Source organism: Spodoptera frugiperda, chromosome 19 (assembly GCF_023101765.2).
Source record: "Spodoptera frugiperda isolate SF20-4 chromosome 19, AGI-APGP_CSIRO_Sfru_2.0, whole genome shotgun sequence".
Lineage (NCBI taxonomy): Eukaryota > Metazoa > Arthropoda > Insecta > Lepidoptera > Noctuidae > Spodoptera > Spodoptera frugiperda.
In genome coordinates, this window is record NC_064230.1 from 2,009,600 (window position 1) to 2,022,992 (window position 13,393).

At 42.0% G+C, this 13,393-nt stretch overlaps 1 protein-coding gene across 2 annotated transcripts in view; it reads right to left on the reverse strand.

Moving 5' to 3' along the window:
• Positions 1-13,393, reverse strand: part of LOC118280888 (endoribonuclease Dcr-1) — a 54,818-nt gene that overhangs the window by 33,414 nt on the left and 8,011 nt on the right. Inside the window, exons 8-20 of one of the 2 annotated variants that reach the window (XM_050700827.1) lie at positions 12,295-13,154; positions 11,104-11,237; positions 9,932-10,036; positions 8,901-9,033; positions 7,361-8,127; positions 6,446-6,539; positions 6,122-6,187; positions 5,135-5,240; positions 4,289-4,422; positions 3,523-3,688; positions 2,802-2,946; positions 1,547-1,663; positions 886-995 (exon numbers count right to left, since the gene is read on the reverse strand). In XM_050700827.1, the coding sequence (XP_050556784.1) occupies positions 886-995; positions 1,547-1,663; positions 2,802-2,946; positions 3,523-3,688; positions 4,289-4,422; positions 5,135-5,240; positions 6,122-6,187; positions 6,446-6,539; positions 7,361-8,127; positions 8,901-9,033; positions 9,932-10,036; positions 11,104-11,237; positions 12,295-13,154 (2,937 nt within the window). Of the gene's footprint in view, positions 1-885; positions 996-1,546; positions 1,664-2,801; positions 2,947-3,522; positions 3,689-4,288; positions 4,423-5,134; positions 5,241-6,121; positions 6,188-6,379; positions 6,540-7,360; positions 8,128-8,900; positions 9,034-9,931; positions 10,037-11,103; positions 11,238-12,294; positions 13,155-13,393 lie in introns of both variants that reach the window. The other variant, XM_050700826.1, reaches the window with a different exon arrangement.

Sequence of the window (13,393 nt, forward strand, 5' to 3'; positions counted from 1 at the left end):
ACTGTGAGCTATAGATGGCTATCCCTACTATTCGATACATCGCATACTCGAGCTGTGCATAGATAGGCTCGCACAATTAGATAGCTGTATCAGTGGACCCCTCGCTCACATAGTTTCACAGCTGAGCTAACTATTACATCTTCGTAGTATAGCTACATAGCACATCTCTGGTGGAAAAGCAGCCATATCGATTAAACTTAGCTGAGTAAGCAGTTGCGGGTGCAATATCAGACTAATATTATAAATGTGAAAGTTTGTCTGTTTGGATGTTTGTCGGTCAATCAAATTGAAACTAATGAACGGAATTTTTAGAAATTTGGCAAACAGGTTTTTTTTTTGAGGGGGAAAATCATCCAATGACTTCTCTCGACTTGGGCGAGGCGAGAGGGAGTGTCAGACTCTTACTGACTAAAAACCACCCCGTTTCCTGCCTGTCGAGCCGGAGCCCCGGTAAACCCGCTAGGTAGTCCGTAGCTCCGGGTATTAATCAACCCCTATTGGGTCCCATCTGTGGTGGTCTGATGGCTCTTATTGGGTCTGGTTCTGGTCGGATAGCGAGTTACCCTTGCTCTCCATTACAGACCCGCCTTACGGCGGCCGAAGATCGTCTCACGATCGACACCTAGAGTGTCTCTCATGACATGATGACTTTCTTGGATCCCGCAACGAAATAAATCAGAAGATATTATTAGAGGAGAAGAAAAAAGGCGCGGGGCGGTTTTCGTCGCTTTAAAAATAGCAATTTTTTTTTTTGTGGCTGGTTTTCGTAAAGATATAAGCAATTTAAAAAAGACGCCGATTGGCGTATTCCGCACCTGAATATTAAATAAAAAAAACGCCGATAGGCGTCCGCCGCAACGAATGGGTTAAATTAAAATAACTCACTTTTAATAGTAGGCACGATGTAATAGTTGTTATGTGTGGACCCCTCGCTCTGAAGTTTCATGCCGCGCCGTCTGACGCGCAATACTTCGGCAAATACAAAGCGCATGAACCTGGAATACAAAATACATCTCGTGATTACAGCCTCACAGGAAACCGCGGCGTGTAGGGAACAAAGAGTAAAGTAGGGATGATGTATTTAAAAAAAGTTTCTTCGATCTGATCTTGTTTGTAACTTTCGTGAGACATACGTGTTTAATTATTACATATGTTATCACGGCTTACTCACGTAATGTTTGACGCTGGAACTCTAACTAGGCTCAGTAGCACGCGAAAATTTATCCGCGTGGCGTGTCGCTAATTGAAAATGCTGCTCATTTTTATGAAAAATAGCATCACTTGAATGACTAGTCGAGCTCCTCGACAAACAGTTACATGAGTAAGCCGATCAAACAATAATTAGTTTAAAAATCTATTTAGACCACAGTTAGGTAATTTTTTTTATTTACGTTTTTTTTTTTTTTATTTGTAATATAAAAGTAAAAACGACTATTAAAAAGCCAAAGTTTTTCGGGAAAGTTGTTTGTAATCATGACCCCCGTACTTTTCACGTGTTAAAAATATAGTTCACTAATTAGAAGTCGGTCACCCTATATGTAGTTACCTGCGTATAAGTTTCCCCCGGCGCGGCGACACCCTGACGTCAGCGCCGGGCACGTGTTCCACCGAGACTCGGACCTCGCCCGACCGCGTGTACACCGGGAACGCGGGGATCTGCAGACTGGACACATACTGCTGTTAGAGGGGGTGGGGAGACGTGGGGTAAGGGGTAGAGAGACTGTAGATATATCTTTCTTCTACACAATTGCGTTGACAAGTATTGCAGACTGGAACCGCACGGCAACATGTGATAGGGCTGGCTAACGGCTGCTTGTGTTACAATGTCCATGCCTACGGTCGCTATTCCAACTGCCATGCATGGTGACCGAAGCAACACTTTAGAACGAGCGCTTATTCCACTAAAAACAATGACACAATTTTTCGTACCAAAAGTGCCTTATTTAAGATTAATTGAAATAAAGCTTTACTTAGACTTTGACAGGCCACCGCCACTCGGCAGTTTCACGACTTATGCCTACAAAGTCGCGAGCAGTAGGTATCGCTTCATCAGCGCCAAACAGCGACAAAGCTACGCGTTAGAATACCGCTGCAATCCTTGCAGAAAGGATCTACAGTTAGATACTGAACGCTTATGCGAACTGAATTGAACACTGCTTAGTAGCAAGAGTCCCATGAATTGTTACATGAATGGGGCTTCTGTACTTGTGATCCCGCATTATTCTGTGGCACAATAAATCAGAACCGTGCCTGTTATTCCAGAGCTTCATGCGAGGGAGAAGTAAATGATACACTGGCGGGGCTACAGTCTACGGTGTTTTTTATATGTTGAATGGGTCGAGTTTGGCCGTTATCTAGCCTGATGGCTAAGTAGATCATGCGGCCTACGATGGAGCACGCCTGCCCATAAGCGTGTTGTATCGCTCGGGTTTTGAAGGGCACACCCAGGTAGCTTACCCATCAGGAAACACATTCCGGCAAGTAGTTAGCATCCCTTGCAGTTTACGAGGAAGCTTGAAGCGAAGCGCTTGGAATTAATCCTATTGTTCATAGAAACAAGTCAAATAGTCGCTTGCAATTGCGGCTATGCATATCTTCATAGAATTTACCTTTCTCCTCCTTGCGTGGATGCAAGTGGCAGCTTGTCGTTCTACGTGAAGGCAGAGGTGCACATCTACGGAAATGATGAATGCCATTTTATTATTTGTTAAACTAATTTTTTTTTTTCTTCTTCCTAATAGGAACATGACAGCATCAGGTAATATGATGCTCGTATTATAGGTACACATAAAAGCACTTACTTGTCAGGCTCTTGTCTAGCCATGAGTATTCCTATAGCTTGGCTAGCTAACTGCGGCGCGTGGAGCCGCCTGCCTCGGGTGTTGTATCGCTCGGGGAGGGCACACCATAGCTTTGAAACTATAGCGTATAGCATGTTGCGTTTACCTGTGAAGATAAATTAATATGTTGTCAATAAAAGCTACTTTTCAATATAAGACATTGATAATAGACAAATTAGTACGGCATCGTCATGCATTTTTACCCCCGAAGGGGTAGGCAGAGGTGCACATTACGGCTTAAGTAACCCATGGAAGACAAATAGGGGGTGAGAGTATTACCATATACTGGGCAAAATTCCAGACTCCATGCTACTGAGATATTTTCAAAAAAGAAATAAGCCCATAAACCTACTTTGCCCGACCCGGGAATCAATCAAAACATTAATATCAATTAATACTAAATTAGGCACTTTTGAAACGTCAAATTGAATTGTCCGTCAGTCCTTTTGTCAGTAAAGCTAGGTGCTCGATCGGAATCGTAATCGAACCAAAGACCCCTTACAGCAGTCGCTCTTGCGACCACTCGATTGTCTATGTGCGACTTCTCTCGTCAGTCATTTGTCACGGATCCTTTTTAACCGACTTCCTAAAAAGGAAGTTCTATTTTTCGGCATTCGGCAGGTAATTATTTTTAAAGTCGATTTTATTAAAAATAGCACACAACATTACTCTATAAACTCACCAGAGTCCTTCCTGCCCTCTTTATGTCTAGTCCCCTCCTTCCTCCCATCCTGACTTGAAGCCTCTACATCGCTGTCTATCTCCAGGGTCTCAGGATCGATGCCCGGGTATATCTCTGCGTCAGTAGAGTCGATAACCGGCTGGCAGTCGGTGAACGCCCAGGCTGTCTGTGGGGGGAGGGGGTTAAATAATTAAGTAAAAGAATTGAGTATAGGAGCCTTAGTAGGAGTTTGCTTTACGTTTAACGAGATTGAAACGAGAGTGTTTTCAGAGCTGTGATTGGTTGATTTATTCGAGCCGGCCAATCAGAGCGCCGAACGCGGTCTCGTTTCGATTACTTTAGACATAAAGCAAACCGATATAAAGGCCCAGTTAGGTCAAAAAAATAATTGGACAGATGGTAAAAGTTGTTTTAATACATAACGAAATCTATTTTTTGTATGTAAACGAAATCTATGTAAACGAGCAGACGGATCACCTGATGGTAAGCAATCGCCGCCGCCAATGGACACTTGAACCACCAGAGGCGTTACAAGTGCGTTGCTTGGGAGTTAGGAACTTAAAGGTTCTTGGGGAATCGGAGATTGGGAATGGTAATTGGGCCTCCGGTAACCTCACTCACACAACGCAAGCGTTGTTTCACGTCGGTTTTCTGCTCGGCCATGGTATCACTCCGGTCGAGCCGGCCTATTAGTGCCGAAGCATGGCTCTCCCACACTTAAAGACTATCCTGTAATAACATGAACAAACAAACAGCATCTACTTACCCGTTTATAATAATACTGCCTTCGTTTCGTAGTGCCGGGGCGGGCGGAGTCGTGGGCGTCAGCGGGTTCGTTACCCGTGCAGGCACCGAGGTTGTTCACGCCTTCCAATTCCACCGCTCTGAAGTTTTCTTTACCTATGATTTTGAAAAATATATAAAAATTATGTAGGAGTAGACAGAAGTCTGTAGGTATAAGTTTTTAAACTGACATGGTCACTAACATTAGAACTTAAGACGGGAAACTCATAGACATAAATGAACATGGTAAATATCCCGTCTTAAGTTCTAATGTTAGTGTCTATAGGTAGGTCTAGTTAGAGGACTCGGTGCCCCTTATCGGGGCTGAAGCTGGCCACAGGGTTGGTTTTAGGGAGGTAAAAAATCTACTGCCTAGTCTTTCTCCCCAAAAAATTAGGCGCCTTTGGAAGACCTGCCCGCCAGGCGCAAGCGAAACAACATCGCATCACTCGCCGTCGGCGCGCCGACTGCAAGCTTGCACCTCGCGGGCGACGCGCCGTAAGCACGCTTACAGCTAACGGTAGCGATAGCTCCGACCCGAAAAGCAGGCGTAGGAACGGGGTGGTTTTTAGTCAGTAAGAGTCTGACACTCCCTCTCCCTTCGCCCAAGGCGGGAGAAGTCATTGGATGATTTCCCCCGCAATAAAATTGCTAGCAGTAGCCACAAAACGTGTCATGCCTGTTAAATATGCTTTGACCCTAATAGTTAGAAAAGAAAGAAAGAGAAGAAAGAAAAATCATTTATTTTTTTTGGCACCGGGCACGATGCACCAAAAACGAACACAAAAAAGAATAGAAAAGAAAGAATAGTTAGGTATATACCACTTACCTATAGGCATCAGCTGGTTATCTAGCTCGCCGGACTTGTGTAGAATCCTGCACGCTTGCAGCGCCACCATGCGGCGAGCTAATACTTTCGTCGGCATCGGGTGGCCCTGGACAAACATATTATGTTAATATTCAATACTTTTATTGAAAAAATGTCATGTTCTTTTGTGTCAAATTAGCATGTTACCGGAGGCCCAATTCCCCCTTCCCAATCTTCCCCATCCCCCATTCCCGAACAACAACCCTTAAATTCCTAACTCCCAAAAATCCGGTAACGCACTTGTAAAGCCTCTGGTGTTTCAAATGTCCATGGGCGGCGGCGATTGTTTACCATCAGGTAATACGTCTGATCGATTTCTTATAAAAGATGTCTCATAAAAAACATGTTTTGAAAGAATAGCTAGATGTTGGTTGATTGATCGGTCGATCGGTTGGTTGATTGGTCAGTCGATCGGTTGGTTGGTTGGTCGTTCGATCGGTTGGTTGGTTGGTAGATCAATCAGTAGGCTGATTGGTCGGTCGTTCGGTTGATTGATTGGTCGGTCGATCGATTGGATGGCTGTTCGGTCGATCGGTTGGTTGGCTGGTCGGTTGATCGGTTGGTTTTCTGGTCGTTCGATCGGTTGGCTGATGGGTCGGTCAATCGATTGGTTGATTGGTTGGTCGATCAGTTGGTTGTCTGGTCGTTCGATCGGTTGGTTGGTCGTTCGATCGGTTGGTTGGCTGGTCGTTCGATCGGTTGGTTGGCTGGTCGGTCGATCGGTTGGTTGGCTGGTCGGTCGATCGGTTGGTTGGTTGGTCGGTCGATCGGTTGGTTGGTCGGTCGATCGGTTGGTTGGTTGGTCGGTCGATCGGTTGGTTGGTCGGTCGATCGGTTGGTTGGCTGGTCGGTCAATCGGTTATGTATATGGGTATTTTGTTACACGTTGTATATCCCGGGAACGCAGACAAAGCCACAGCCAGAAACTAGTTCAAATAAATAACTTACCACGATATTATATTTGACGGGACAGTTGAGCGGCAGCCGCAGGGTACATATGTACGCCGGCCGGACCTGGCCGGTTCCCTTCACCGGGAGTGCCAAATGGTCGGTCGGTCTGTCAGTCAGTTGATCGGTCGGTCAATCGGTCAATCGAGCGGTCGCTTGATCGATCGGTCGCTCGGTCGATCGGTCGATCAGTCAATCGGTCGGAACGTAGACAAAGCCACTAGCAGAACTTAGTTTAAATAATATCATATAACTTACCACGATATTATATTTGACGGGACAGTTGAGCGGCAGCCGCAGGGTACATATATACGCCGGCCGGACCTGGCCGGTTCCCTTCACCGGGAGTGCCACCTCTTCCATCCACCACTGGGGCGCTAGGCGGGTGAACGTGTCTGATGGTAGCTTGCCGCAGTATCTGTGGATAAAAGTTTTTAAACTGACATGGTCACTAACACTATTATTAGAACTTATAACGGGATATTTACCATGTTTATTCATTTTGGCGAGTTTCCGATATTTCAGTTAATCCGTGATCATGGCGCTTGCAACAGTGCCGAAATATCGGAAACTCGCTAAAATGAATAAACATGGTAAATATCCCGTTATAAGTTCTAATAATAGAATCTGTGGATAAAGTTATAGAGAATTGTATATTTTTATTATAACAGTGGCTGATAGTGGTTGGATGCGTAGAGCTGAAGATCGAGCTCAGTGGCGTGCCATTGGAGAGGCCTATGTCCAGCAGTGGACGAGAATAGGCTGATGATGATGATTATAACTGTATGTAACACTGTTTTTGCGTCGAGCCGGGAATCGAACCCAACAACTACGCAGCTACTGAGAAATTTTTCGAAAAACCGCAAAAAGCCCAGCAATACTTCGCGCGACCCGGGAATCAAACCCGAAACCATTTGCCTGGCAGTCGCACTTGCAACCACTCGGCTAACGAGGCAGTCTGTCATGTTTAGTGTGTTTTTGTGATTTTTAGGTATTATCTATACTAATATTATAAAGCTGAAGAGTTTGTTTGTTTGATTGTTTGTTTGTTTGATTGTTTGTTTGTTTGAACGCGCTAATCTCAGGAACTACTGGTCCGATTTGAATAATTCTTTTTGTGTTGAATAGTGCATTTATCGAGGAAGGCTATAGGCTATAAAATATCTCGCTATGACCAATAGGAGCCAAGCAGAGCGGGTGAAACCGCGCGGAAGTAGCTAGTGTCGAAATAAAACTTACCTATTGATCAAGGCAATAGCCGTACTCAGATCCACGCTAGCGAAAGACTCTTCATTCTGCCCCTTTTTATAATCACCGCGACCAACATTAGATTTGGCCACCAACTGATGGTACAAATTCACATTTGTACACAAACATACACCATTTAATTTCGTATTAAAACACTTATTACAATACACTTTAGACGACATATCTTTGGACGATTTATCTTTATCTTTTGTCGATTTATCTTTATCTTTCTGCGATTTTTTCTTTGTAGCATCTATTTTTATATCATTTTCTTTTACTTTTTCATCTTTTATAGAGGAATTTAGTTCTATTTCACCAGTCTCATTATTTTGTGAAATAATTTCATCAATTTTAGGTGAAACACTATCATTTTTATCATCTATCTCTTTCGTGTTATCTATCTTCAAATCTTTGACTAATTTATCATTCAATTCTACTAAATCACTGTTAATATTCATACTTTGAATACTAACATCAATTTCACATATATTTTTTTCTACATCCAAATGTAAATTATCATCCGTATCGATTGCCACCGCGTCATTCATTGGCATTGTGTCAGAGTTTATTGGCTCTGTGTCATTCGTTGCTAGCGTGTCATTGGCGTCTGTGTCATTGACTTTTCCTGTATTTGTATTTGTATTTTTGTTGTCGTTGGGTGAATATGGTTTGACGAAGGTGGTGAAGGCATCTGCGTGATCCTCTTCCGTTTGGGGCGGTTCGTCCTGAATGCCACAGCCGCATTTGCGGCTTATAATCTGGAATAGAGAAAATATAGCTTATTACCATCCTTATGCCCGAATACTCAAACGCTACTCAATTTTAAGACGCTCCCAAATGTAGTTCTGTCACTATCAATTCTTTATAAAATGACAGAGATAGCACGATATTTAAGTAAAACTTAAAATTGAGTAGCGTTTGAGTATTCGAGCGTTAATCGTTTAATGGTTACTTAACCCAGTCCTTAATGATGGAGATGATGACGGGGTATGAAAATTAAAAATCTATTTAGTACGTCAGTTAGGTAATGGAAAAATATTAGACACGTATTTTTTTATTTTGTCATATAAGATAACAATACTTAGATAAAACGAATTAAAGTTTTGAAGTGGAAGCAAATACGTCATTTCTACGTATGAAATGTATCTAGAAGTGACGTCACGCGATATTTCAAATTGATATATCTACGAAAGTATTTGTTTCCGTAAGAAAATAAAAAAATACGTGTAATATTTAAAAATAATCTACTAGGCGGACATTAAAATAAAAAATAGTCATCTACCCAATTGTTTTCGATCCAAAATATAAGGAATAGTTTAAGAAATCATGAAATGTCTCTGAGTGCGGCTGTTAGAGTAAATTTCGTTATGACTACATTTTATTGAGGTGAGCTGAGATATATGAACATTGAATGCTACGATTTTGGTGTAATGGAAGGAAGTATACAAAACAAGTTTCTTCGGGAGAGTTGTTTGTAATCATGAGTACAATCACGTGTTTAAATATCGTTCACTAATTACCAGTTACATACCTGATCCAGTTCCCTGTACGTAGCTACATGGTGCAGCAACAAGTCGGTAGTATCGCTACTGTCGCTACACAGCAGGCCGGCCGCGGCGCGCGGGGCGCGGGCCCGACCGCGACACAGCCCGTACGAACGGTAGCTGTGGAGGATGTATACATGTATTTATTTATTTAGTAGAAAAAACATGCATAATTTTACAGCCTAAGCCAATAATCTATACTAATATTATAAAGCTGAAGAGTTTGTTTGTTTGTTTGAACGCGCTAATCTCAGGAACTACGGGTCCGAATTGAATAATTCTTTGTGTATTGGATAGTGCATTTATCGAGGAAGGTTATAGGCTATAAAACATCTTGCTATGACCAATAGGAGCCGAGCAGAGCACCGCGCGGAAGTAGCTAGTACATTATACAGTAAAAGTGATATATTTGACAAAAATAGAGTACAATAATATTTTTTTTATAACGTCACGCCTTTAATCCCCGAAGGGGTAGTTAAAGGTACACATTACGGCACGTAATGCCGCTATTGTAAGTCCCATGTAATAGGGGGTGAGCCTATTGTCATATACTAGGCACAATCCAGACTAGGCAATTTACAAAAAAACGGAAAAATGCTCAGTAATACTTTGCCCGACCCGGGAATCGAACCCAAAACCCCTTGTCCGGCAGTCGCACTTGCGATCACTCGACCAACGAGGCAGTCAAAATCAAAGCATTTATTTCAATTAACCATTAATTAGGCACTTTTGAAACGTCAACATCGAATTGTCCGTCAGTGAAGCTAGATACCAGAATATCAGACTCTTACTGATTAAAAACCACATTTTTTTAATGGTATAAGCCGGTAAACGAGCAGACGGATCACCTGATGTTAAGCAATTGCCGCCGCCCATGGAAACCAGAGGCATTACAAGTGCGTTGCCGGTCTTTAACCCCAAAAGACTTGCTCGTTTACCGGCTTATACCATAAAAACCTGATTAATTACTTTTCTTACATTTTAAGTATGAATAATGAAAATACTGCGTAATACTCACGAAGGCGGTACATCCCACCGCAGTACGAGGTTACACCGCGGGAGGTCGATGCCCTCCTCCAGCGCTGACGTCGCTAGGAGGAGGTTGCATTCGTGCATACGGAACCTGGAAACAAAATAAATAAAACATTTTAACTTGAGGGATATTTACCTTGTTTATTTATTTGTATGAGTTTCCGATATTTCGGCACTGTTGCAAGCGCCATGATTACGGATAAACCAGGGCAACTAACAGTGGTAAATATTCTGTCTTAAGTTCTAATGACCATGTCAGTTTAAAAAATTATAAAACAACTAGCGGACCCGACAGACGTTGTCCTGTCTACACGTTAATTTGAAAATTTTAAACTTTTTTTAATAAGCTAAAACATTCTGGACCTTTTTGATGAAAATTATTATTCAAATGTTATGACAATATCTAACGTCATTAATATTTGACACTGCGATGGTAGCGCCGTCCGTTTGATCCGATGTAAAACATTCCAAAATCAACAACTACCAATAAATTAAAAATTAATTAAAAAAAACATTGTCCAGCGGACAAAATTCTGAATCTAAACCATTCTCAGATCCCCTTGAACACACACAAAAAAAATCATCAAAATCAGTCCAGTCGTTTAAGAGAAGTTCAGTGACATACACACTTACAGAAGAATTATATATATAAAGATTTAAATCAAGCGTCAAGTTAGGCGAAGTTATCACTTTATCAATCACACTGTCTACAATATTTCTTTTGTTTTCGTCTCGTCTAATATACAAGGAGTTCTAAAAGTATCTGCCACGGCTTTAATGGGAGGTAGTGTTGTGTTTGAAGATTACAATAGTGAAGAAATTTCGTACCGCGGACCAGTTAATTCAATTTGAGAACATAAAGAAGTTAAATAAACATTGACTCTACTCTGTATAACGTGGTTCACAAATACGCACGATGCAACAGAGACAGTGAAAGAGATAACTCTTTCATCATAAAATAGCTATTTTGTATGAAAAAAAATTACTCACAACCAATAATTTATTATACAAACGGACAAAAATTGTAAAGAAAAAGATTTAGTTTAGTGTACATATTTATATTCACTTGAATGTAGTAAAAGGCGCTTATATCAATATTAAAAACAGACACTCTAATTTTATCCATTAGTCTAGATAAGTCATATTTTCGAAACTCACTTCTTCAGCACGTCTTCCTGTCGCTTCCCCTGCCGGAGACACTCCCGGGGTTCGGTGCCCGGGTCGGCCGGGGACTCGGTGGCACAGAACTGTACACACACGTAGCTCAGGCTCGGGTTGCAGCGAGACATGTCCTGGAGAATAACATATTAAAATCAATTTTATTGTAACTTTCGTGAGACATACTAAATCTATACTTCTATACTAATATTATATAGCTGAAGAGTTTGTTTGTTTGATTGTTTGTTTGAACGCGCTAATCTCCGAAACTACTGGTCCGATTTTAATAAATATTTTTGTGTTGGGTAGTGCATTTATTGAGGAAGGCTATAGGCTATAAAACATCACGCTATGACCAATAGGAGCCGAGCAAAGCGGGTGAAACCGCGCGGAAGTAGCTAGTTAATTATAATGTTATCGGTTTACTCACGTAACTGTTTGACGAGGAACTCGACTAGTTTCAAGCCATGCTAGAGACTCATGTTCATGAGCAGCATTCCGCGACAATCGCCGCGTCGTGTGTCGTCGTCGTCAAACAATTACGTTATTAAAGTCAAAGTCAAAATTATTTATTTCAAATAGACCAGGAAGGCACTTTTGAATGTCAAAGCAAATATAATAATATTAAAAACGTCTGTCTATCGGTCAGTCTTCTAGTTGCTCTATTTTCTCGTTCCAAAGTGTAGATTCCTATGTAGAAGAACGAGCAAGAAACTCCATAGATTACTCTTTTTCAATCAGATTCACAAAACAATACTTGGTTACATTACATTGCATCAACAGTGGGTGACTGTCGACTGCTTTAGGGGGACTCACTGATTTCTCCCGCTTTGGGCGACGCGAGAGAGAGTGTCAGACTCTTACTGACTAAAAACCACCCCATTCCTACTTCTGCTTTTCGAGCCAGAGCCCCGGTAACCCGCTAGGTAGTCCGCAGCTCCGGGTCGGCATCAGCCCTACTGGGCCCCATCTGTGGTGGTCCCCATCGTAAAAGGTGGTGTTTCACGTGTCTATTGGCGGCGCTGATCGTTTGCCATCAGGTGGTCCGTCTGCTAGTTTATCCCCCCCCCCCCATTTATAAAAAATAACCAAAACGTGTTGACTTGGTTGACTGGTAGAGAATGCCAAATTGGCATTAAGTCCACCTCTGTATGATTATACATAAAGTGTAAAAAAATAAATAAAACTTACCACAATAACCATAAACATGATCTTGGCAATCAGCGGTTCCTTCATAAACACGATCCCGCAGAGCGCGTCGGGATTCTGTTGCATCTGCAACGCCCTGGCTGCATTGTTCCTTTGCATTCTGGATTTACCCCGCAGCCTATTTCCAGCCCTCCTTGTAAACCCTAACAACCCCCGTTGTTGAAAAAGAAACTCATTCCCTTTACTATCCATACCAATTTTGGTAGACGGCAGAGTTTCTTGGCCGCCCGGCAGAGTTTCGCTGCCCGGCAGACTTTCCTGTTGACCATCTGGCTGAGTGTCTAATTTGTCATTGGTATCAGATTTCGTATCGGATAATACGTCCGGTATTTTATTCGGTAGATTTTTCGGACTATCGGTCGACGTGTCCGATTTTTCGTCGTTTTCCGATAAATCTTTTAAATTCGATTCGTATATGTGGACTCTATCCTGTATTTTATCGCCTAAAGTATTAAAATCACACGATTCAATATCTTTTAATAATTTCTTGACATTATTCTCTTTATTTTTCGCGTGATTGATATCATCTTTGCTATCACACTCTGATCTGATAGCAACACCATCACACTCCTGCCTGATACCAGTCGAATTTTTAGCATCGGGCGGTTTGAATTTCTCCAAAATTTCGACGAATCTTAATATTTTCGGAGTCGAAAACGTCTTGATTCTTAACCATTCATCTTCTATTGTATTGAAAACTAGTTCGGCATAACATCGGATTTTCACAAACACTGTTGTGCATAAACACATTAGAATAAAATGTCTTTCGTATGGAATTTTGATTTTTAATTTTTCTAGTTTATTTAGGAGACAGAAGGCTGCTTTGTCCGCTGCGTAAGGTCCTGAAAAGAATATTAAAGAAGTTTCTTAAAGGGTCGTGCGTTCGATGCTTGGGTAAGCCATACTCGAGCGTCGATACGGTTCCCTATCCCCGATCCCCAAATCCCCAAATCCCTAACCCCCAAAAGGCCAGCAACACATGACAAGTGACAGATGACAGAAGTCGCACATAGACTATCGACGAGCAAATCAACGGATAACGTCATAAATCCTACATCACACATATGAAGTTTACATGCGA